The sequence below is a fragment of the Temnothorax nylanderi genome, unplaced genomic scaffold (genome assembly GCF_030848795.1).
Source record: "Temnothorax nylanderi isolate EJ_2023f unplaced genomic scaffold, tnyl_v1.0 TNYL_tig0031_pilon, whole genome shotgun sequence".
Classification (NCBI taxonomy): Eukaryota; Metazoa; Arthropoda; class Insecta; order Hymenoptera; family Formicidae; genus Temnothorax; species Temnothorax nylanderi.
The window spans coordinates 164,611-189,111 of record NW_027249093.1 but is presented as its reverse complement, the minus strand read 5'-3'; the positions used below and the strand labels follow the sequence as shown (position 1 = coordinate 189,111).

Below are 24,501 nucleotides of genomic sequence, written 5' to 3'. Positions count from 1 at the left end.
TCATGTTGAATGAAAATGTAAAATAATGTAGATGACATAAATATAAAATCATATATTGCTAAAAGGAATAATTTGCAACAGGACGCAAATTATTCCCGAATTTCACATAATACATTCTTATACAAATAATGTTTTACATTATTGTCGATAAATATTTCCAGCTGCTTTAACTATGTTTTTAATTTTAATGCTTCCCAACAAATGAACCCTTCCATACAATGTTAAACAATTTCGATCAATTATCGCAAAGTCATCGCATGTTCTTGGTTTAATTAATTCTTAATTCTTAAATTATGGAACTGCAGGATGTTATATGCGTTTCTTACATTACGTTTCGATGTGTTAATTGTAGAAGCAGGAAAGGCATGTAAACGCATGTAACTAATTTTCCCTCGACAATTTTAACAAGGAACAAAACAGTATGTAATATACATATACAAGTACACAGCCATTTTTTCTATTGTATTGTAGACTAACAATAGAAACATCACTATCATTTCATAATATAATTAAATTAATGCATTGCAAATTAGAAAATCAGTAATGTTAACAAATATACAACGCTCGAATAAAATAAATTGAGCGAACTTGGAGCCATTTTACTGCGAAGTATTTGTAAAAATATAATGTACTGATGATGCAAATAAGTTGATCGCTAAGCAAAAACGCATATACGTGTAATTATCATAATTTATTCTTCGCGAGCGATAAGTCCATTAACTTCTGGTTGAAGAAATTCTGTTACAATGGCCGATACCATTTCGCTGAGGATGCCTTTCAATTTGTTTAAGTCCCTAAAATCAAAACAATATATTACAACGCGATAATATTAAATTTGTAGCTTTAAAAATAGGCTACAGAATGCATTAAAATATAATAGAGTACCGTTAGAATTATAAATTACATATAGAATGCATTAATATATAAGTCTTAAAGCTAGATGGGCATAAAAATGAATATTCTCACAAACAGCGTTTGCAAGAAACTTACTCTCCAGGCGATCCACATAATTCATTGTAATATTTTATTTTGGGCTCTGTACCACTAGTTCTCAAAGTAGTGACTAATCCATTTTTGAACGTGAACGTGATCATTTGGCTGGATTTTGACACAGGCAGAACTGCTTTGTTATCGGGTTTTGTATTGTCATATCCAGTTGTTAAGTCTCGAATGCCAGTGATTATATATTTTCCTTTAAGAATTCCGGTTGGGTACTGCCATTAAACAAATTACGTTATCAATTAGAATATTCGTGAGACAGAAAAAAAAGAGATAAAGGAAGAACGAAAAACGACATTTTATATTGAGAGACAAAAAGAGAGTTTTCAAACACTTTAAAAGAGAGTTCTTATTTTTATGTGCATTAATATCTTTTCACTTATATTGTAGCCGAAATGATAAAGAAAATACAAATAAATCTGTTTTTACGCTGAGGCAATTGATGTTAACAGCCTGATTAAAAACAATTTATCTTCCACGTACTTACTTCGTGCTTATATTGGTTTCTTCCTCAAGAAACGGTGTGAGGTGATATAATGACAGTATTACTGGAATAAACAAAACGGCAAGAAGCACGGAAGGCAGTAGCGTCAATGATATAACAACTACGTTTACATACTTGCTGTAGATGCCGTTTTTTGTCATCTTAACAAGCAGAAGACAAAAAAGAAAAAAAAAGGTAATGCAGTTAAGCAAATTCTATTAGAAATAAATTTGCTTGGTCGTTATTATTCACGACAAACATGTTAATACACTACAACAACACAAAACAATTCATTAAGTATAAGAAAAAAAACCAAATTGCGCATCAAAGTGTAAATCCAAACTGAAACGTTTTCTGATAAAAATACTATTATTATCAATACACACCACTTTACGTTTTACACCGTATTTATTATTATGTTAGCGGAAGAAGAGTGATAAAGCGCCATTGTCGACACAACTGTCACCTAGGATGACACATGCAGAAATACATTGGCGCGTCGGTTTTATTACACTTTCAAAGCGGTTAGCCAGTTTATGCTACCTCATGCATCACATATACTTGTTGACCTTGCCAGCATATATCATCAGACACAAATTAGAATACATTAGTCGTTTATGAAACGGCGCACGCTGTTATAGTCGCGACAGAAAACTAGCCTTATATAATCTACTTTATCTCTCTATCAGATACATTTCATATTGCCTGAAAGATATCTGTTCTTGCTAATCAGAATCGCGATTAAATATATACCCGTCAGGCAAGTTTTTTCATAGATGTCTCAAGTGACATCTTCGCAACTGACGATTACATACCACAAGTAATATTAAATTTATTTATCAAATTGTGTATAATTTATTTACTTTTTTAAATATGTTTGTATTGTGTAGATATAAATCAGGTTAAAATGCAAACAATGTAGGTGGCAATTTAGATAGTTAGCATAAATTAACATGCAAGCTTTCTAAATTTTACTTAGATGGAAGAAAAGAATATCTTTTTAGAAATTAAAATTACTTACTGTATCCGGTTTGCCCGAATAATTCCTCAGTCGTTCAAATATTGCCTTAATGGTATCTGGGTCATGACATATCCAATAGGAATTATCATTGATATGATGGCCGTATCTATATACCGTGAGAAATAGAATTGATTAATAAATTTGCGTTACAATTTGTTACACTTTAACGTGATGTAACGTACTCTTCGTATATCTCCTCCAACTTATCAGATAAGGTCAATCCTATCGTTTCAAGATAAGCTGCTAATTCCGCTACACGTACACCAGCGCTAATACCATCCTTATCCAGGACCTTAGAGCCACACATAAAACCTATAGCTTCTTCATACGCGAACAAGACATCCTTGTTGGTCTTCATTAATTCTATAGCTTTGTTGCCCATCCATTTAAAGCCCGTTAAGGTTTCCTGTCGAAAAGTAAAATATTCTTATTAGAATTACAATTTTATCTTAATTTTTGCTGCGCGCGTACACATATATGTTTTAAACATACAAACCTCGAAATTAAAACCTTCTTTCCTACCCATTGAAGCTAAGATCTTGCTGGAAACGGTAGATGCTAACATATATGTTTCACTCATATCAACATCAGGATGCAACACTTGATAAGTATGAATCATCCACCAACCCAATAACGCGCCAAGTTCGTTTCCAGAGAAGACATGCCATTCTCCGCTATAAAGATTATCAAATGTATTTCTGTTGTTCGGCTATTACAGTTAAAGTACAAATTTATTACGAGCTCGCGAACCTCTCTGTCTTCGTTGCGCACGCGAGTCTATCGGCATCAGGATCATTAGCGAGTATTATAGCCGAATCGCTTTTATTTGCTAGCTTTATGCTGAGATCCAGAGCGCTTTTTCCTTCCTCTGGATTCGGGAATTTCACTGTAGGAAATTCTGGATCTGGAAGCTTTTGCTCCTCCACCGTTATAAACGGCTGAAATAGAGATAGAGCATTAGGTATCTGCCTTTTTTGAAAGCTGCATTACTAACATCAATATACAAAGATGCTACCTTAAAGTTTGCTGCTTCAAATGCAGCAGTCATATAGTCATGCCCGACGCCATGCATGGCAGTGTATGTAAATTTTAATGTGGTATTTCTATTAACTTCAGGATATAGAACGTTATCCTTCAAGTCTCGGTAATAATGCTGCATAATATCATCTCTCGGATCTGTGTAGTAGGAACTTTCGTAGATCTGGCTCACGTCCCACGAGGATTCAAGCGGTTTCAGATTATTAAGAATATAGCTTTGGATCTTCTTATCGTGCGGTGGAATAATTTGCGCCCCATTCTCCCAGTAAACTTTGTAGCCATTGTCGTCTTTAGGATTGTGGGAGGCGGTCACCATGATCCCAGCTGCACACTTATATTTCAAGATAGTGTAAGGTATGAATGGCGTGGGGCAGATTTTGGAAAATAAATAAACCTTAATGCCATTGGCTATGAGAATTGCAGCAGTTAATTCTGCGAACCTGAAAGATCAACGGATTCTCGTTATTATGAGTTGGATTACATTACATCAGGGAATAATTCACCTTTTACTGTTGTAACGGCCGTCGTATCCCATCACAACACCCTTCTGCGTGACATCAAATATCGTGTCGATCAAATATTTCGTTAATCCCTGACCAGTCTGCACGATGACTAAATCATTCATCTGGCTGTATCCTGGTCCCATACGACCTCTAAGACCCGCAGTTCCAAATTCAAGTCTCTTAAAGAACAACTTGGACAACACTTTAATCTGTCCTTTGTCCAAGTATTCAAATAACTCATCTTCTGCTTTTGGATCCTACAACATCAAGCGCAAATATTTACAGTACACATATAACTTGAATATGTTTATTGCGATACAACGTATTATCACACTAAAAATAAGATACGCATGCTGAGTCTATTGGCGCATATATCATACCTTGTTCCACTGCAGCCATTCGACGATCTTGCTATCTAAGTTGCCATCGCCGGTGTTTACCGAACGAAGAGCCATGGTGCCAGCTCTGATCTAAACAGGCAAATTAGATTCTTCTTAAATCGAGTCTGGTCAATGCGTTTATCAGTGTGACTTCTCCTCGACAAGCGGAAGCGCCTTGATTACTTCTGTATCCGTAGCGAGGACCGCTTTCTCCAAATTTTCTGTAATGCATACGTAACAGAGTACTTAATACATCTGAGATTAGAACGGGTCGTGCAATCGGGCCGATAACCGTTCAGGTAAGACAGAAAGGCGTGTTCGACGTACGAAAAACGATAAGAATGTGAAATTTCTCCTCGTCGCTATCTAATCCGCTATCAACCGGAACAGTCTCTTATCGATAAGCGACGGCGAGGAGGAACGCGTCGTTTCGCGCAGGTCGTACAGGTTACACGAGCGTCGCGCTGCGCGACTTTGTCGCGACATCACGCGACACGCCGCGATAATTTCGCAGTGCGATATATTTCTTATCGTATACGCGCGGAAGACCTTATCTCGTCTTATCTCGCGCGATTGAGAGGGCCGGGACGTCGCGCGGACCAGTTTGAATTTACCTCCAACCGTCGGCTGCGAGCTACGTCAAAGTCGTCAAAGGCCGCCTCTGCCGAAAGACGCCGCGGACGTCCATCGATAAGGAGAGATACCGCTGCAATGATGTATCCGTCGGATACATGGCGCAGTTTTATCGCGACGCGTATGTGTGTCTGTGTGCGCACTTGTACAATTGTGACAGAACCTTGACTTTTTTCCCCTTACTGAAAATCTATAGCGTACGTGACGGAAACTATAGATTTTCAGTAATGGTATTGGCAATGAATATTGAACGCGCGTCCTCGATCCTCGATCACGTGCGGCGCGCGGCATGTTTGCTCCATTTCACGCGTATTTTAGATCGATCGTCGCGATACGACCTCTTTTTTTTTTAAATAATCCGTGATTAATACGCGGGCATGAAAAAAGCACAGTTAGATAAGCGATAAAAATGTTACGTGTATCGTAGTTTCTTTCATTATATCGAATAAAATGATAAATTTGCACGCTCGACTTCGTAGGAACCTTTTTATCCGTCTTCCTTTTTTCTTCAACGTCTGATAGTTACGTGTCCATTTCGTTTTAAGAATGAAATCAGCGCGGCTACAAGCAAAGCAGCAGTTTCTTTACGACATCAAAGAGTTACGGACCACCAATTCATCTTGATTCCATGTACAGTTTGTTGCTACATACGCTGTAAAACCGATTATAATAATTGACCTAACCGATTTTCTAGTTTCTACTTACACTTAATAGAGCTTTATCAATTATAGAGTGATTACATTTATTTAAATCAGGCCCAAATCGCTGACTGAGATGTTATTGAAGATAGCCAGCCCCAGCCAGGCCTGAATAAGTTTTTGCCAGTTTTTGCGTCCATTTTTCTGGGACCAGGGACCGGGGATGATTGAAGACTCTTATCGACCGTCGATCTAAACATCTGAAATAATTAGCTCGCGATAATGAGAATCGCGCGATGCTTCATAAATAACGTATCTATTTACGACGCAATAATGTCACGTTCATGACGCTGCATCTTTGTCGTCTACTTACTTATCACCCACGTGGATAATAACAATTTCAAAAATTCCAAAAACCGACAACATTCGTTTCTCCTCTTAATTTACTGTCCTTTTCCCCGTAAAACGTCATCGAACGACAGGCTTTTTTTTATGAAAAACTCGATATCACTCATGAAGCGTTTTTTTTTTTTTTTTACAAAAAGAACGCAGTCAATCGTATGACAGTCAATGTGGTAGGTGGTAGTTCCGCGACACGCACGGTAGGTGGGGATCAACGCGAGAGGAAGGTCTAGGGCACGCGCGAGAGCGAGTTCCGCGTGATCGCGCGGGAGGGCGCGGGGATCGTCGCCAGGGGGGGGGGGAGGGCGCCCACCACGTATGTTTTCCCGAGGTGCAGCCGGTGCAGGTGTTGCGCGTACCCCGCGACATTGACGTCCGTCGACGGGTCGCGTTCTTTTATAGGCCATTTTAAGTCGGGTAAGATCGCGACCGAGTGTATACAACCCGATCTACAACATGGGCGAACTGGGGGGACGTTCGTCCCCCCGTCTACCTACATCTTTCTATCTCCCCCTCCCTCCCTCCCTCCCGCCCTTCCGCCCCCTCTTTTCTCTCCCGCCGATATATCTCTGTTTTTCTTCGTGTTATCGTCCTTGCGCGTGTCGCGCGATGCCAACGTCGCGCGACGATGTCGCGGATTTCGGCTGTCACGTAGGTCACCCCCGCACGGAGAGCCGCGCGTCGCGTCGCGTCGCCCCGTTCAGAATCCCTCCGTGAATATCCCGACGACGATCCGCTCCGAGCAGTCCGAGCAGTCCGAGCCGAAGTCGCGGCGAGTCCCGCGAGTCCCTCGGGTAGGACGGAGCAGCCAGCCTCCGAGGGAGGTCACTCGTAGAAGTTTCCGCGTTCTCCGCCTTCGTGTTTTTGACAAACAAACCGCGGCTGTTTACTTACCCGTCCGAGCGCGTTATTTCGCAAACGCGCCCGCGAGCGCAGCTATTGGCCGTCCGATCGCGCGTACAATCGCGTTATAGTGTCGATTCAGCAATATGGTCGTACGCAAGGGGGTATCTCTCTGATTTTAGATCCGAGCGCGCGGAACGTCGTAGGTAGTGCAGGGCCTGCCGCCGTCATCCCCGCGTCTCACGGCCCAACCGGGATCCACCGTCGACCATGAGCGTGCGTTGCTGCCTGGTCAGCGCGGGTCGCCTAGCCTCCTCCAACCATGTCACCAGTCTGAGTCATGGTGAGTTTGGTAAACGGTCCTGCCTGTCTGGAGCGCACGGTTCATAATTGCCGAGCGCCAAACGCGCCGACGAGACGAGATAAGGTGGAGATCTAAAGAGATCATCGCTCATGATTGCGCAGTGCACAAAATCGTCAGAGTCGTCGTGGCCAGCAGAGCCCTGTCGATCAGCGGCAGCTTGGGCAAGGCGCCTACGGAGCCTACGCCACCCTCCAAGGACACCGTCTCCTCGAGCGGTTCCTCCAGCAATGGCACTGGCGGCGGGAAGAAGAACACGCTCACCTGTCCCAAGTGCGGAGATCCCTGCACGCACGTCGAAACGTTTGTCTGTAAGTAGAACGTAGTTGTTGAGTAGGAGGTTGTAACGTTGCGAATACTTACCTCTATATATCTACGTTAAGATCCTATCAGTGAACAATGTACTGTACTGGAATGTGAACTCCCATGCTGGCGCCCGGGTCACAAGAAGAAAAAGATGAGTTGCTCTGCGACCATTCTGTCTCTGTTTAGCAGACTTTTGATTGGTCAATGGTATTCAATTGTTGTCGCGAAGTACAGCAACAGAAAAGAACAGGTTGGTCGCAATTCTCCCTCTGGCTCGTCCTGTTTTCTTCTCGAGTAGAGTGAGTCGAGTTCACATTCCAGTTTAGTATATAGTTCACTGAATCCTACATCTATCTTCATATACTAATGTTGCATTTTAACACAGCACCTACCATTTTTATAAATGATACAGCATCCACAAGATTTGTCAAGTGCGAAAAGTGCCATCATTTCTTCGTCGTGCTGTCGGAGATCGACTCAAAGAGGAGTATGAAGGAGGCGCTCAGGCCGGAAGATGGCAAGCAAGGATTTTACAGGAAGCCGCCTCCACCTCCAAAAAAGGTAACTTGGTTTAATTGCGATCATTCAATTTAGTTATACATACAGACTTTTTTCCAAGTCAGAAATCAGATATGTTTATATTTGCTTTAATAAAAAGGATGCAATGATTTGATATTTTCAGATATTCGAGTATCTAAACAGACACGTTGTGGGTCAGGAATATGCAAAGAAGGTGCTGAGTGTCGCCGTTTACAATCACTACAAGCGTATTTACAACAATCTGCCGGCCCAAAACTCGCAGACGCAAACTAACGTTAATCCGGTCAGCACACAGGAGACAAATCATCCCTTCACTCACAGAGGTCCTAAACCACGTAAATAGCAATATCCCAATATTATAAATTGTTGAGAAAAGTATCGTGCAATCTGTATATCGTAATTAGAATTTATCACATAAAATTAATGTAGCTTAAAACTAGATTAATTAACGATTTCTTGAAACAGCGATTGAAGCAGATTGCGATCTGATATAGCAATATTTCCATAATTCCCTTAAAAAACTATATATTATTTCACGCGATTATTGTGAGATGTTTTTTTTTTGCTGCAGACTTACTGCATATATCAGGCATCGGAAATCCGTTTCCAGGAGTCGGGTTTCAGCACACGGTGAATCCGGGAAGTGAACAAAAGGCGAGCAGTCAGTCGGCTCCTGGATCAGCTATATTAGACAGCAAGCAGCATCAGCTGAAACTGGAAAAGAGCAACATACTGCTGCTCGGGCCTACGGGTTCCGGCAAAACGTTACTCGCGCAAACGATAGCGCAATGCCTGGACGTCCCGTTTGCCATCTGTGATTGCACCACTCTCACGCAAGCCGGCTACGTCGGCGAGGATATAGAGAGTGTCATAGCTAAGCTCCTTCAGGATGCCAACTACGTAGTGGATCGTGCTCAAATGGGCATCGTCTTTTTGGACGAGGTCGACAAGATAGGTGCTATCCCCGGAATCCATCAGTTGCGTGACGTGGGCGGGGAAGGGGTGCAGCAAGGAATGCTGAAGATGTTGGAGGGGACGATTGTGAACGTACCGGAAAGAAATAGCTCGAGAAAGTTGCGCGGGGAAATGTTGCAAGTGGACACTACGAATATTCTTTTTGTTGCGTCAGGCGCCTACAGCGGCTTGGACAGGTTGATAGCGCGGCGCAAATCGGAAAAATATCTCGGATTTGGCGCGACGCCCGCCGCGGCCGAGAGCCCGGGCAGGAGGGCGGCGACTTTGGCCGACGTCGCCAATATGTCACCTTCCACCGAGAGGGACAATAAGGAGAAGGACGCGCTATTACAACAAGTGGAAGCCCGAGATCTCATCGACTTTGGCATGATACCCGAGTTCGTCGGCAGATTCCCCGTGCTCGTGCCTTTCCACACTCTCGACAGAGACATGCTGGCGAGAATTCTTACCGAACCAAAAAATGCCATCGTCCCTCAGTATCAGATGTTGTTCTCAATGGACAAGGTACAGCTTAATAATTTCATTTTCGTAGTAGGTTCAAGATGAATATAACTAATTTAAATTGCAATAATTGTTAATGATAAGTTGTAAAAAATTGTATTGCGTTTATGCAGGTGGAGCTGACGTTCGACATACACGCATTAAATGCAATTGCCTGTTTAGCAATGGAAAGGAAAACGGGGGCGCGAGGTTTGCGAGCAATAATGGAATCGCTGCTTTTGGAACCGATGTTCGAGGTACCGGGGAGCGACATAGTGTCCGTTCATATTACAGAACAGTGCGTGAAAGGCGTTGACAAGCCACAGTACGTGAAGCGAGACGATAGCAATGATGATGACATTCAGCAGGCGCAACATGTACATAATTAACAAATAATTAAAGAATGCGACACTTTGGTATAACTGCTCCTTTATCGATAGATGGACAATTTTTAGGCGAAAATTAAATTAGCTCATTTGCGTAAATCGTTATTTTAATTATTTTATTTGATAAAGAACATAATATATTTTCCTATACATGTAATTATTTCGTATAAAACGAAAATGATATGAGGACAACGCATACATAGTTTTCAAACTGTTTTGTATATTTAGAATATTTCTGAAATTATAATTATTTTTTTGCTACAGTGAATTCTTCGATTTCGGATATTATGTATAATATTGGACATATTGTTTGCTGCATTATTAATTATACAGATATTGTTTAACGTAGCAAAAGGAGGAATATATATGTGAATATATGTTCCTCCTTTTCATATGTATATTTTTGTTCCCAAAGAAAATCTCGAAAGCCACTTTATAACAGAACCACATTTGTTGCAGAATAACAGTAATATAGACATGAATGCCAATATATTGTATTTAAAATAATTATTTGATTTCACAATAAGAATGATATTGCAAATTGTAAGTCATATGTGTCTTGCATTTTGCCTACTTGGAACATGCATTATAAATGCCTCTTCCAAGAGAAAGTGTCGCATAAAAGTAGAAAACGTCAGAGAATATAATGAGAATATACAGACCTAATTCTTACTTGACAATGGGAAAAATGTAAATAAATTTTGTATCGTTTAATTATTCATTCGTATTGCAGGGAAAGTCAGAAAGTCATACATAATAGCATTCCACGTCCAATCGAGTTTTGCATCCTGCATGCATTTATTGATGGTAACATCAAAAGTAAAGCGGCGTAATATGCGTTCGTATATAATAGCAGAATATCGCAAAGAAATTAAAAAATATATATACGCATTCAATCATATCAACGTCATCAAATCCCAATTTGACAACATAAATGCTATACATTTGACGCGGGTAAAGCGAACTTCCATTACGATGTAAATTGATTAAATGGACTGGCTTAAGATGCGGAAAACAAAAGGTTCCAATCAATTAAATACGAAATTGTAACAAGCCATACAATAAAGAGAGTTTTAATGTAACCCACACATAATAAATTTTTGTATATTGTCACGCCAGGATTGTTTGTAATGAAGATCACTATTGTTACGCGTTGTTTATGAAAAATTCAGAAAAAGAACACTTGTAGCGCAATAGTTTTAATAAACACGACATTAGCGCTCGTTTCCCGGATAATGGAAGAACGTCAGTTATAAAAGAAGACGAAGAATATAAAGAGATTATTTTTATGTCAAAACAGAATAGATAGAAGTGTTCATGTGTAATATATTGTACATAGTACAGTAGATTAGTGAAAAGGAAGGTCCGTACGATGTGCGAATTATACAATTATTAATTTGACTATAGAGAATATATACATCCTCGTTAATTATCGCTAATTTACTTACTGATTAAAACGATGCAAAAGAAGAAAGAAAAAAAAACCAGGCTGTGCAAAATAATAACACGGAGTGAAGACACTTGCATAGAATTTTTTTCCTAACTCTTTCACAGTGATCTGATGTCCTATATAGAACAATTCTGTATTTGTAATAAATCTATAATATGCAACTATAGTATACATCGATTTATTTTCCTCGTAAACAATCTATAACATGTATGTCGACATAATAATCTAACAAAGTCACATAAATCACATCACATAATTACACTTTATCGGGTGTAGAAAGTATTCACTGAAAATGACGATGTCGTACAAGAATGACTATCTATAAATATTGTCGATATTTCATAAATTTGATACTTAACGTTCTAAGAATTTTTATGCAGAACTCTATTGCCTTTCCTGTTTTAATTCGCGTTAACTGTAAAACGTACAGTATAGAAAATTTGCGTCATCACAGTCGCGTAGATGCGAAAAATTTTATAACATCAGCTGCATGGAAAACACGAAGATCTGCGACATCTTAATTCATTAAAAATCATCGAAGAATGTGTTTGGAAACTATCTTCGTTGCAAATTCGATCTTTCGTCTTGTATAAATCAACAATAAAGGCAAATTAATAAATTAATCCCGTATATCTTACATTTTTTGTGTTACAGGTCTCCTTTATATTTCATCATAGCACGGAGATTTCTGCGGTTTTATCGGCTTAGGTTTCGGCATCAGCATCGTGCCCAGTTCTGTCAGGATCCACTTTGTCGCGCGCAGCACCATGAAATGTACCGCGAACTGCAAGATAAGGGCACCGAACCCTTTGTACAAGCCAAGCGGCCCTTCGGTTGAGATTATTGTGCGGTAACAATCGGCCGCGCTGCTATATCCAGTCAGTAACGGCGTGACGCTTCTTCCGGTGTCCAGGTTGTCGATAATGGTGCGCGTACCTTGAAGGTGTAACCGATGTATAACAGTTTCAAGAGGATAAAACACGATGTCGGCCGCACACATCGAAACAAGGATAGACTGCGTCTCTATATCCTGGATCACGCTCTCGGACAGCAAGTCCTTACTGTACGCGCCCTAAAACAGTACAACGTTCCTATGTAGAGACACATCTATGTGCACCCCTCGTTCTCCGAAGCATTTGGAACCAGATACGTACTCTTACTTCCTGCGAATGTTTGTGCCTGACGTGCATAATCCGATTAGTAATCCCTTTCACAACGAGGCTGAAAAGATATTTCGATACTCCATAAACTATAGTGGGTGGTACAAGAGCGTAGATCGGAATGAGTCTGCCCTTGTTGCATACGTCGAGCAGGCGAATTGCACCGTCCCGGAAAACGTCCAAGATACCGGGACATTCAGAAGCAATCTCGGATTGAACGGTCTCCACGAGTGACGCGGAATAGAAGGGGGTCACTACACCTATGGCGATACTACAAAATACGAAAGATTGTAGATCAGTAACTCGCCGCAGTTCACTCATACCGATATAGATTAGCGGAATAATTACCACTTGAGGAGGATGTGTTGGCCAAACGCTTTCATCGAGCTATTACAAGTGATCTTTCTGAAATCAAGCGTCTAGTTTTAAGGAGAAGACAATATCGCACAAACTTTACGGAACGTCAGGCATTCCTTCCGACGAGTGCCTTACTTTTGCCAGGGCGTGATCTTCGAGATCAGATCCTCGACGGCCAACGTCATGCCTCTTACAAGTAGAACCGAACCAATTCCCTTCCACAGCGTGTTTATACCCTGGGTCTGGTGCAAACGTATTATCACGGGTACTAGAGTTATGGGCATCAGGTGATACTTGGTCGCGCCCGGATTCACTTGGCACTGTCTCCGCAACACCACGAAGGGGTGGATCAGCAGATTTCCTGTGATCAGGCTCGCCAGCCCGCAGCCCAGTCCGACGTACTTGCTCACGGCGATGTCTGGGAGTAGGCGGACCAGTCAAGTTTGTCAAATACATTAGTCTCAATTACTTATATGTCTCATATAAAATATGCATCAATTTAAAGATAACGGTAATTAAACAAATCAAACATGGACATCCTTGCGGAAACTTTGATCGATCGGCGAATAAAGCGAGAACGTGACTCACCATCGTCGATGACCGGTGGATTGTCCTCCGCCAGGGGATGGATAACGGGTATGTCCAGAGGACGGATAACCTCCCGACCGTAGTACCTCTGCGTCCCCGACTCCCACGACCTGGCGGGCCGACCCCTGTACACGTCCCCGTAGCTCTCCAATCCCGCCATTCTTTCCTGCGCGAAACAAATCGTCGACGGCTAGCTCGTTTCGTTAAACATTTGCTCGAACCAGCAGACTTCCCCGTCACGCCGTTGAGATGTCCATCACTCAGCAGCAGCCATCGCGATTCCGCTGGATCAGCTGGTTTCAGCGGCGCGCGCCGCTAAAGCTCCGTTTTGAGAGCTCCATACATCATCATACATGTATATGCTAAACAATTATAAAATATATGCTAAAAAAGAATAATTCTTCTCTATATGTTAACAAAACAATATAGATATTGCTTGATAAATTAATTGCCGATCACTACTGATCATGCTAATTGGAGTTTGATCGAAATTACTCTTAGAAGACTATAATCACTAATCACTCTTCTTATTAATTAAGTTTTAACTAAATAATGGATGGAACTAATCACGTGTTTTACTACTAAAAAAATAGGTTTATTCACAAAATGCTTATAGGATACCATGTAAGAAAAAGCTGGAAATCTTGAGAGGCGATTAGAATTACACAGCATTACATTTTCATGTTTTCTTGACTATCCTACGGACGAAATTTAGAATTCGTTGTATGTACATGGAATTTCGATTAACACAGTCTTGTGCACGATGGAAGAGAATACAAGATCGTTTTCGCTGCGCATTTTATATAATTGGAAAAAAACTCTTCAATGGGACCGTTTAGCAACCTGAAAAATTTCGTGCACTGCTCTATCGTAGGAATATAACTTTTATCAGTTGTAAATTTATACAGAGGCCTGTACATAATTGATTTGTGTGTTGTATATGATATAAAAGTCAGTTCAAGTAAAGGGTTCTATCGGCGTCTGCTCCCCTTTCTCATCTCATTCAAAATTCTGATATAAATTTTTCTGATATATTTACACAGGTAAAAACTTCTATATGCAAACGTGTTTAGCTTAACAGAAAGATTTACTTGTTTTAAGATCTCCTGCGATAATCTAAAAATTATTCCTTTACAGCTATTGTAATTAACAGCTCTAATTTTCTAAATCTTAGTAAGTACCAAAAGGCAGCTAATCGTAAGTACCGAATATTATTTCTTAGTACATGGAATGACCCGCGTACGGAAGTATCTTTGCGTAAATTATGATTAACGCTAAATTATTCGTTTGCTTGCTACAGATGTGATAAGATACGCTGAAATCTAAGTAGTTCGGAAAAAGTCACACTTCTTTACTTCCCTGGAATTACGTTACTTCGGAAAAGAAATAGAAGTTAGGAAAGCGCTTCTTTTTCTTAGATTTCAGCATTCGCGTAATTAAAGCTGCCGTGCGATCTACGTACATAAATAAGGAAAATTTCATCGTGTACAAGTAAATCCTAGCTAATATCGAGAACAAACGGCTGAATGTTTCTCACGTTATTTTAACATTCGTGTTTGTTCTTAATGTGATGATTACGTATAGCCTTAATATGATAGTCTCCTGAACGCACTGACATTTTCTTTCCACATTCACTCTTGTAAAAATTAACAATTCAAAAAAGATTCTACGCTTGTCTTATTTTACCGCTAATGGAAAATTTTCTAACGTTTACGTATTTATGTAATATTTCTCACAGAATTCTACAAAATTACATTCTGCTCCTTAAACTTTGACACGATACAAAATAATGTAAGTATCGTCAGAAAGTAACGCGATTATCTCTAAAAAATTGCAGCAAAAATATAAGTACATATTCCATGCTTGGACCCTGATTATTACTTTCGTAAATTTCATTACTTAAAAATTGCTTTTATCCCGCAAACATTGCCTCTTCTCTCTTTGTTTAAATTATATAAAATTTGTAAAATTTACCGCATGCGTGTTGTGCAACAATATCGTATATATTTCATACAAAAACATTCACTATCACGTCTGTCTCGGTATTGTGTCGCTCCATTCCCGTTCGGGCCGAACAAACTCCAGATCGCTGCCATCCTCGGAACTGTTATCGTCATCGAAATACGGCCTGGTAACTTCATTGTCGTTTGACGTATATCCTGGATTGTGACAGGCAGAAATTAGGATTTGTACAATAAGATTCGTAAGATTATTCCTGATAATCTCTACCGAGTGTTACGACACATTGATATAATTACCTTCTACCGGTCTTCGGAATATTTCGATTTCCTTCTCATCGTCGTCGAAGAAGCTACCGCCGTCTTGCAGTAAACTGAAAGCGTATCCCTTTCTGCCCTTTTCCGTATCTTCCGAAGCTCGACACCTCGCCCACATGCATATAGAGCACAAGACGATGCCGAAACACATCATACCTGCAATCGGATTGCACATTGCGTTTATATTATAAATCTTTATCAGTCCCTTCATTAGACGTTCCGTGGTTGACTTACCCGTTATCATGATAAATACTAGTCTAGGTATTCCCATGACACTGTCGTCGCGAACGAGCTTGAACATCACTCTTGAGAATTTCTTCACCTCGAACGAGGGCGTGGAGACGAGTTTGGTCTCTGCGTGATATCCAGACGCTGTGGCCGTTATATTGTGACTCCCAGGCGGAAATAGAATCGAGTAGAAGCCGGACTTGCCGTTTTTAATCAGATGCGGTGACCTGTCGTAAGATAGGACGACGTTTTCGATCGGTTCGTCCTCCTCGTTGGTGACGTGTCCTCTCACGCCTTTCTTCATCTCCTGCATGCAGGCTAATAAACTGGCCTTGTTTTCCTGCCACACGACGATCGAGGGATCGGTGGTGCAGCAGGTGACGTACACGTCTATCATCAAGGTGCTCGTGTTGAAGTAGGCGTAATCCATCAAGAGCGGACCTCTCTTTCCGCCAATTCCCGCCGCCGCGTGTATCACGCTGTTGACGCCGATGTGCCAGTCCGGTTTGCATCTCGTGCTCGCGGACAGCTTGTCGGCCCTCGCGTCGGCGTACACCGACGCCAAGTGTCGCAGTAAATCCTCATCGTCGCTTTCGTACTTTCGCTCGCGCACCTTCCCGTAATCGCGACCGAACGGGATCTCGATGTGCCGCGACCCGCTATTGAGATTCACAGCCAACACGGCGTTCACGTCCTTGAACCAGTTCGTGATCGTGGCCGCTTCTTCATCCAGCTTCCCGTGAATCGGGAACCGCAAGCCTTCCAACTGTGGCGAGCAAGTGCGATTCTCGTTGGGATTTTCATCAGGCAAGAATTCCGGAACCACATATATGGAGAAATCATCTATGTAACTCATAGTATCCAAGAGATATGAGGCGAAGTGCAGGAGCACTCCAGCGGTCGCTGGTTCCGCTCGTAGAATGCCGGCTGAGAAAACGATGGCGGGTCGCCCTATCTGTTTCTGATCGTTGTTGGAACCGATCTCTAGACACATAATCTCGTTACCCTTCGCGGTTTTTCCGATGCTGTGTAAGGTCGTCTGTCGCGGATACTTGGCATTCAAACTGGTCAAAGCGCGGTTGACGTGACTCAGCTTCTCAGGTTGCTTGCGGCGATTGTCGATCGCCGGCGTCGTGTCCCTCTGCGCCTGCACCATCTTAACGTCGATATTCCTCACGCTTTGCCGTTGCACAGGAACTTTCAGCACCTGCCTGACGTATCCCTCGCAGGAAACCGATAACGTGTACTCGCCGGGTACCAGTATCATTTTGAAGTAGGCCATGTTGTGCGACACGTTGTAGCTTCTTCCTCCGATCTCGACGGTGGCCTCTCGAAGCGGAGCGCCGTGTTCGTCCATTATCATCGCGCGGATTCCGCTCGCGAGACTCTGCACAAGTTCCATAAGCGGTAGCAGATTCTCGCGCCAAATGATGGGAATGGAGTCCGCGCGCGGATACTTGCAACACGACAGACTGACGCTCATCTGCACGCAGATAAAACGAATGTTTAGTGATGAATTAAAAATTTAATAGGAATAAGGGAGAAGAAAGAAGATTATGCTTACCACTTGCGTGTCGTAAGTGCGCTGTATGAAATTCATCAAACGTTGCGTACTGTTATTCGACTGGCTGCATATCTCGTTGTGTCTCGAATGCTCGTAAACGTCGGCGAGCGTTTTAAACGTATTCAGATCGTCGTTCAAATAACTGAAGGATAAAAATTGATCAGCAACCCCCGCCAAATTTCTTCGCAAATTATAAATTGCGTTACCTGATTTGCGAGGCACCACCTCCCAGTATCACAACGACGTCGTAATTTTCAGTCCGTAACAGTCTCTTGAATGCATCCGTAACTTTATCCATTTGTTTAGACGCATCAGTGTTCTCTAATAACAACTTCTCTCCTATTTCGTCCTTGACTACAGGATTGCAATCATTACTCTCTTCTATGTTGTCGAATCCTAGATCGACGCCGGGAATAAAATGCAGCATAGCGTCGTCCAGTAGCCTCTGGATAGGCGGATTACCAATTTGATTTCCCATAAGTATATGCGTCGCCAAACGTAATAGAATCTCCCTACCCGCCGGCTGGGAGGCGAACAACCCTCCCACCAATGCGATGCGAAATTTATTCTCATCGGGTGATCCCATCTGGAAAGCGCGATTTTAAGTTAAATACAGAACAATATAATGGGTGATATGTTTATTAAAACTCACATTATGCGTGATTTTCAGCGAATGAATGGCCATGCTGATCAACGAATCACCAGCTATAAATTCTGCGGTGTCGGGCTGATGACTTTCCAACTGGCTGAATCTAGCGCTCAAGTCAGAATTTTTTAAATAACCATTCTGCAAGTTCACCATCAATCGAAAATCATATGCAGATGACCTATAAGCAGATATTCATATAAATAATTAATTCTTATATCTTTTACACGCCAAGAAGCAAATGTTAAACAATAAAATATAACCACTTGAGTCATCTTCGTGGGCCAGATCCGAGCGAGAAACATATTTCGAAAAGTCATTTAAGAAGTCTATTCGTGAAGTTACTCTGTCCAGCCTTCCTTATTAAGTACAATTTCATATTGCGCGATCAGATCGCAGAGTGCGTTTGGAATTGTAATATGTAATCATACCAGTGCTGAGGGTCGTCACGCATTAACGTAAAGTCCAGAGTTACTTCTCCATCCCCGACATTTTCGTCATACGACGGTACGACGACACTTTGCGTGAGTGTTTCGTATCCCACTGCGCTGACAGTTACGTTATATCGTCCTGGTAGCAATATGCGCCAATAATCACCCTTTTCGGCAGTATAAATATCGTGCTTTATACCTTCGACCGAGATCTTTGCATGGGGTATAGGGGTGCCGATGGATGAACCCACCATGCCGTGTATACCTTTGCGAGACTGCGGGAAAGAAACGTGAAGAAGATAAAAATTGGCCGCTATGATCACACGTATGTTTCTCCGACTATTCGCTTCTGCTAAAAAGCTATACCATTTCGATGAAACGCAAAAGAGGCTCCCTGTTCTCCAGCCAGTAATTCGGCAAGTCGCTGGCGTTCGGGAACTTGATGCATCCGACTTCCAAGGTAATCTCGAAATCGTTGCTGTGCAAGTAATTGTAATCCTGCATACCGCCAGGCACGGAGTACCAACGCGCGCCGTTCGTTATACCTTCCGAGAAACGTTCCTCGAGGAGCGTCTTCATGCCATAGGGATCGTTCACTATCGGCGGACACGGCTGGCCTAGGTGCATGCGGGGATGAGCGTTGGAGTACGTTTTCGCCAGCATCCGGAAAACATCATCGTCCGGACTTGGATTCGCGACGTTGGACGCCAAGTCCTCCGGTCCATCGTCATAAGGGTAATTCGCAACCAACGCTCCTCCGTGAAGATTAGCAGAAAGCACAAACGGGATTCTCGCTATCCAATCCATCACCACTTTGGTCTCGGGTTCCTGGTGCCGATTAAGCTGAAAAATATTATTGAATAAGCGCGGTGTTAACTGTACAAATCGTTAAGTGATACGCAGCATGGATTCGTAATTGTATGTCGATAATCGAAGTGAATCTAGAATCTAAAACGAAAAGAAAATATCATATGAACTTTATATCATAGCTTTACAGAGAAAGGCGAGTATTCCGAGCATACATTTAAATTTATTATAATTAAAAAAAATTAAGCTTAAATAATCTATTTTATTCTCCATTCAAAGCAATTACGTAAAAAGTTAAGTGATAATTTATACGTCACTCTCTCCTCTTTAAAGTATCACTCATCGAAATGAGATAAATAATTGATATATCGAAATAATGAGATAATAAATAAATCAGCAAACATATGTGATGTAAATGTAAGAAAATATATCGGGAGAACGTACATCATTGATTTCGTACTGATCGGGAAAGTTTCTATTGAGGTCTACACCCTTCGCGTTCGCTCTGCCTTTCGCCCCGTAAACGTCACCTTCCTTGGAGACCTCGTATCCGTCGGGGTTCATGCTCGGTAACACGTGGAGCCTGACGGTGTCCACTATCCGCGTGGCCCTCTCATCGGTGCCGTAGTTCTCACAGAGATATCTCAGCAGTAGCAGCAGCATTTCTCTGCCGACCACCTCGTTCCCATGCATATTTCCGACGTATTTCACCTCCGGTTTCTCAGGATGGTGAACGCCGGGACTCTTCGTGATTTCCACAACGTACAGCTCGCGGCCTTGTACGGAAGACCCTATGCTGTAGAGCCTCGTAATACTGGGATAACTCGCGGTCAGCTCCTTCAGATACCTCTCCATCGCGACGTAGTTGTGATGCTTGAACTCCACGGGGTGATAAAAGCCATACTTGTCGACGGGTCTTATCACTTCGTCGACCGTACCTTCTCCTGTATCGCACAATCATGATTGTTGTCAAAATCGAACGCAAAGTTTTCAGAGAAACGATCGTCGAAATGCGCCAGTATGTAATCGCACAGATTTAAAATTATAAATAACAACGTAAAACAACAGAAACAAGAGATGGATATGTCACAAAAACACAAGGTACAGAGAAAACGAAAAGGATGAGATAAAATTATCAGTTGTGTGTAAAAATAATACGTGTATATAATAAATAATAATATACGTGGTCGACACTGAGAGGAAAAGGATATAAGTATTGAGTAAATTATTCATTGCTCAAGACGAAAACAATACTTTTATTTCTAGTTCTGAACAATACATGCTTGTAAGGAAAATATTGGAACATACATTGTTATACAGATTATATGATATATCGGCCACTGTGACGTGTCCTCACATAGAGATCTACATTAGTATAGTTCCCGATACAATAGAATGGGTATTGGCAGTACTATGTATCTCACATGGTACATGTAAAACACAGTACATCTGTTTCTTTTTTTTTCTTTTGTTTTGTATACTTGCAGTTGCCTTGCACGAAATAAGGTAGACAAAACGTTTTGTATTGTCATGCGTATTTTGCTTCCAAACATCATTTACAGAATTTTGGCCAAAATCTATCCTTTCAGTTAATCTCGTTGAAAACAAAAAATAAAATATCAATAAAAAAAATAAGTACCTCAAAAAAGCTTCACTTACATTTGTACACATATCAATATATTAGCAACATCTATATCTACTCTGTAATTTGTCTAATAATATTAATAATAAAAAATAATTCTATTAATAATTATCTAACGATTTACCTATTTTCCATTAAAGGAAAAATAGGCAGTTCATTGTTTCTTGTGCTTGTAAGTACATATGTATAAAGGAAATATAAATTATGAAATATAATGTAAACAATTTATAACCATGTAAAAATTTCAATCTGATTCTAAATATACATAGTCTATAATGTAATAGGTATTATCTGTAAAGATATGTTTGATCGGTTTTGTTCTTGTTTGCATATTGATATAATATACTACTTTCCAATCTGCAGACAGGGCATTATTTGTGTCTCTGTTAATAATGTGCATAATTTCATGTAAATTTTTGTTCGTACAAATTTTAAATGCAATCGCGGAATGTTTGTTTACATATAATATGTAAAATATGTTTACAAAGAAATAAATTTGAATAAGACAATATTAAGATTAAACACATATAAGTACAATAGTAAAATATATGCCTTCTGCCACAAACTGGAATATAGTTAAAATATTTTCCTTATTTATTCACGTATAAACTATGAGAAAAATATATTTAAAATCCTTATTCCTTTTCTCTGCCATATGAAGTTAGTGAGATTCATTTCTCCATACCTTGTGTATATATATATATGTATAATTATAAGTCTAATGTCTTAAAATCTTATTAAATAATAAAGAATGCGATGTCGCAATATGTCAGGAAACAAATAAGAGATTCTGCAGTCACAAATTATTAAAGATGCGTACATCCGAATTTCACAACATTAATTCGCTAAAACAAAACAAAAAATTTACTAAAAAACAAGTAACGAAAACTGATATTTAAAAAATTATTTTTTTAATAAGATATTTGTATATCAAATAAAATCATTTGCTAATATAAAAACTTTAATGTTATAGTACAAACAAAATATATAAAATTATTAAAACGACACAAATAAATGAATGATGTGGTTAGTAATAGCTTGTAACATTTTAGACGAAAAGATACATGTTAGATAAACAATATAGCCGTGATAACAGTGCTGTTAGATAATTTAAATGTTCGAATATGAGTAGTCCTGATCATCGTACTCATCTATTAGCTCATAGAATGGTAGTCTGTTAAAAAGTGATATTGGTACCATTTGTGGATAATTTATGTCATTTTTACCTTGTTCATAAAATACTTCTTTGTTGTTTAATGTAAAGTTAAGGATCATCGGTGCGCCTTCTAATACAGTTACATTTACTGGTTTGCTGGGTTCGTATCTAGATAGAAAAAATATATAATAGAAACAGGTACATTAAAAATATTCTTCAGCTTGGCACGCGACATGTTACGTGTTAATGTTTAAGAATTATGACGTTTACATACCCCCATGCAGTAGCATAAACCGAATAAGTTCCTGGAAGTAGTAAACGCCAATACTCGCCATTGGACGTGGTCGTTACATTATGGTTTATTCCTTCCACAACGACGTTTGCTCTTTGGATCGGTTTACCATCCTTACTGCGTACAAAACCTGCAAACGAAAGACAGGTAGGATCGTAAGATCTCTTTCTAAAATTAATCCAACATGAAAACAACGTATATATAAACATTCTTACCCTTTATTCCAATATGCACTTGTTCCAAATATTTAATCAGAGATTCTTTATTTAATTGCCACTGCTCCGGTATCGTCGAGCCGGGAGGATATTTACAGCAACTTAGCTCAAACGTTATGTCAAATGCGTTGGAGCGGGCATAATTGTAGTCCTGCATTCCACCAATTACTTCGTACCTGTCGACAAATTCAAAACTTTGAAATTCAATCTTGTAAAACCCATTCGGATATTTGTTTAAGTTCCTGCGAATAATAAGCTAACAGTTTTGTGACGATTATTTTAAGAATTGATCATCCCCGATGGATATTTGCATTTTAAATGCCGGTCATCTTAAATTTTACTTTAAAAGACGCAATATGCTTATTCTTACCAATACGCTCCATTTGTAACGCCACTTCGGAATATCTCTGGTGGACAAGCGTCACCTCTGCGCATTTGTGGATGATTGTCGGCGTAAACGTGGGCGAGGTACTTGAATAAATTATCGTCTGGACTTCTACTCTCTATGCAGCACGTTTTTGGAATGCTAGAACGACACATATCTCGTCATACAACAGATAGAACTTCCAATAACGTAAGCTAGAACAATTTAACAACGTGTTCACAACTATCATAATGATGATTGTATAATATACCCAGAATCATATGGATAGCTGGCAACTACAGCACCACCGTGAAGATTCCCGGAGAGCACAAAAGGCTCGTTTGCGATCCAAGTCATCATAGCCACCGTTTCGTTCTGGCGACCGTTCAGGATAGAGATGCCTTTCCTGAGCTGGCTGAGCCTTCTGTCGAACTGATCGGGGAAGTCCCGATTCAAGTCGACGTGATTGGCGTTCTCTCTGCCCGAAAAGTCATCCTTGGACTCGCATTTACCCTCCTGAAACGCAAGAACGTCTCAAATTATCCGTGACCTCGCGACTACGATTGTACAGCGCGGCTGGGAATCTTACCTCCGAATTCTCGAAACCGTCCGGATTCATGGAGGGCATCAGGTAGATGTCCGTCTGGCTCACCAGCCGAGTGATGCGATCGTCCTTGCCGTAGCGGTCCAGGAGGTACTGTCCGAGAATGATGAGCAACTGCCTGCCCACGACCTCGTCGCCGTGCATATTGGCGACGAGCTTGACCATGGGCTCGCCGAGGCTGCGCCGGCCGACATTCTCCGAGATCTCGAGGACGAGGAGGTCCCGGCCATCCACCGACTTCCCGATGGAGAACACCCGCGCGAGGTGCGGATATCGTTGCGCCAGGGAATCGAACAGTCGTCGCAGGTCCTCGTAGTGCGTGTAGGACGTGGTGACGTAGTCGCCGTCCCGCGCAGCGTCCTCGTCGGCGGCGTTCAGCGCGTAGCCGTTCGCCAGGGCGACCGCGGCGCAGACGAGCGCGAGGACGACGACACCGCGACGTAGGCCGTCCATTTGCGGGGCCGTTTTACTTTCTCGCGCGCGCTCCTCTTGGACAATTCCTCGCTAGCACCTCGCGCGCGCTCCTGGCAGTATCCTCACCTCGGGGAAGACTGTCAGAGGCTCATATCAAGGGCCGTCCCCTCAATCCTTCCGCATATATACACAGTGCTGACGTCCGCACGCCAATTTCGCCATACGAGTGGGCGTCGTGGGCGACGTGTCGACGAGGAGGGGGAGAGCAACGTCACCTTTCCCGATAATCTCAATCCCGAATCCCGACTCCCGACCCGA

General features: G+C 41.3%; 4 protein-coding genes across 12 annotated transcripts; 1 reads left to right on the top strand and 3 right to left on the bottom strand.

Annotated features, from left to right (window-relative positions):
* Nucleotides 1–37: 37 nt before the first annotated feature.
* On the bottom strand, nucleotides 38–6,256 carry Pgm2a (phosphoglucomutase 2). Of its 5 annotated transcripts, none has more exons than XM_071702570.1 (12): nucleotides 6,070–6,256; nucleotides 5,799–5,956; nucleotides 5,542–5,710; nucleotides 4,426–4,646; nucleotides 4,046–4,302; nucleotides 3,520–3,982; nucleotides 3,255–3,442; nucleotides 3,001–3,178; nucleotides 2,687–2,910; nucleotides 2,505–2,610; nucleotides 991–1,214; nucleotides 38–794 (listed from the first exon to the last, which is right to left on the bottom strand). In XM_071702570.1, the coding sequence occupies exons 4-12, from the start codon at nucleotides 4,498–4,500 to the stop codon at nucleotides 692–694; spliced, it is 1,818 nt and encodes a 605-aa protein (XP_071558671.1). In that variant the 5' UTR covers nucleotides 4,501–4,646; nucleotides 5,542–5,710; nucleotides 5,799–5,956; nucleotides 6,070–6,256; the 3' UTR covers nucleotides 38–691. The 5 variants fall into 5 exon arrangements, 4 of the variants coding, with proteins under 4 accessions (XP_071558671.1, XP_071558672.1, XP_071558670.1 ...); XM_071702571.1 differs by having other exon boundaries at nucleotides 5,799–5,948; XM_071702569.1 differs by lacking the exons at nucleotides 5,542–5,710; nucleotides 5,799–5,956; nucleotides 6,070–6,256 and adding an exon at nucleotides 5,040–5,227.
* Clpx (Caseinolytic protease chaperone subunit) lies at nucleotides 5,272–11,605 on the top strand. 5 transcript variants are annotated; one of them, XM_071702577.1, is made up of 7 exons: nucleotides 5,272–5,288; nucleotides 7,124–7,284; nucleotides 7,407–7,613; nucleotides 8,021–8,169; nucleotides 8,291–8,483; nucleotides 8,720–9,627; nucleotides 9,738–11,605. In XM_071702577.1, the coding sequence occupies exons 2-7, from the start codon at nucleotides 7,212–7,214 to the stop codon at nucleotides 9,990–9,992; spliced, it is 1,785 nt and encodes a 594-aa protein (XP_071558678.1). In that variant the 5' UTR covers nucleotides 5,272–5,288; nucleotides 7,124–7,211; the 3' UTR covers nucleotides 9,993–11,605. The 5 variants fall into 5 exon arrangements, with proteins under 5 accessions (XP_071558678.1, XP_071558675.1, XP_071558676.1 ...); XM_071702574.1 differs by lacking the exon at nucleotides 5,272–5,288 and adding an exon at nucleotides 6,376–6,515; XM_071702575.1 differs by lacking the exon at nucleotides 5,272–5,288 and adding an exon at nucleotides 6,646–6,749.
* LOC139770561 (mitochondrial outer membrane protein SLC25A46) lies at nucleotides 11,602–13,833 on the bottom strand. Its single transcript, XM_071702589.1, has 5 exons — nucleotides 13,545–13,833; nucleotides 13,092–13,374; nucleotides 12,948–13,004; nucleotides 12,594–12,870; nucleotides 11,602–12,511 (listed from the first exon to the last, which is right to left on the bottom strand). The coding sequence occupies exons 1-5, from the start codon at nucleotides 13,702–13,704 to the stop codon at nucleotides 12,101–12,103; spliced, it is 1,188 nt and encodes a 395-aa protein (XP_071558690.1). The 5' UTR covers nucleotides 13,705–13,833; the 3' UTR covers nucleotides 11,602–12,100.
* A 284-nt stretch (nucleotides 13,834–14,117) lies between these two features.
* Nucleotides 14,118–24,416, bottom strand: Svr (Carboxypeptidase D svr). The gene is made up of 15 exons (XM_071702548.1): nucleotides 23,755–24,416; nucleotides 23,437–23,681; nucleotides 23,172–23,327; nucleotides 22,802–22,977; nucleotides 22,569–22,716; nucleotides 22,365–22,462; nucleotides 19,941–20,440; nucleotides 19,056–19,532; nucleotides 18,690–18,964; nucleotides 18,265–18,439; nucleotides 17,819–18,198; nucleotides 17,613–17,754; nucleotides 16,055–17,531; nucleotides 15,803–15,976; nucleotides 14,118–15,703 (listed from the first exon to the last, which is right to left on the bottom strand). Exons 1-15 carry the CDS (start codon nucleotides 24,220–24,222, stop codon nucleotides 15,573–15,575), a joined length of 5,022 nt encoding a protein of 1,673 aa, XP_071558649.1. The 5' UTR covers nucleotides 24,223–24,416; the 3' UTR covers nucleotides 14,118–15,572.
* Nucleotides 24,417–24,501: the final 85 nt, after the last annotated feature.

Excerpts from the sequence above, each read along its gene's own strand:
- Pgm2a (XM_071702570.1), bottom strand. The coding sequence starts at position 4,500 with ATGGCTCTTCGTTCGGTAAACACCGGCGATGGCAACTTAGATAGCAAG. Across the intron at positions 2,911-3,000 it reads AAGAAGGTTTTAATTTCGAG|GAAACCTTAACGGGCTTTAA; the intron begins GTTTGTATGTTT and ends ACTTTTCGACAG. Across the intron at positions 2,611-2,686 it reads TTGGAGGAGATATACGAAGA|ATACGGCCATCATATCAATG; the intron begins GTACGTTACATC and ends CACGGTATATAG.
- Clpx (XM_071702577.1), top strand. The coding sequence starts at position 7,212 with ATGAGCGTGCGTTGCTGCCTGGTCAGCGCGGGTCGCCTAGCCTCCTCC. Across the intron at positions 7,285-7,406 it reads TGTCACCAGTCTGAGTCATG|TGCACAAAATCGTCAGAGTC; the intron begins GTGAGTTTGGTA and ends ATGATTGCGCAG. Across the intron at positions 8,170-8,290 it reads CGCCTCCACCTCCAAAAAAG|ATATTCGAGTATCTAAACAG; the intron begins GTAACTTGGTTT and ends TGATATTTTCAG.
- LOC139770561 (XM_071702589.1), bottom strand. The coding sequence starts at position 13,704 with ATGGCGGGATTGGAGAGCTACGGGGACGTGTACAGGGGTCGGCCCGCC. Across the intron at positions 13,375-13,544 it reads TCCACCGGTCATCGACGATG|ACATCGCCGTGAGCAAGTAC; the intron begins GTGAGTCACGTT and ends GCCTACTCCCAG. Across the intron at positions 12,512-12,593 it reads AACATTCGCAGGAAGTAAGA|GGCGCGTACAGTAAGGACTT; the intron begins GTACGTATCTGG and ends GTACTGTTTTAG.
- Svr (XM_071702548.1), bottom strand. The coding sequence starts at position 24,222 with ATGGACGGCCTACGTCGCGGTGTCGTCGTCCTCGCGCTCGTCTGCGCC. Across the intron at positions 22,463-22,568 it reads GTTTATGCTACTGCATGGGG|ATACGAACCCAGCAAACCAG; the intron begins GTATGTAAACGT and ends TTTTCTATCTAG. Across the intron at positions 15,977-16,054 it reads AGTATTTATCATGATAACGG|GTATGATGTGTTTCGGCATC; the intron begins GTAAGTCAACCA and ends ATCCGATTGCAG.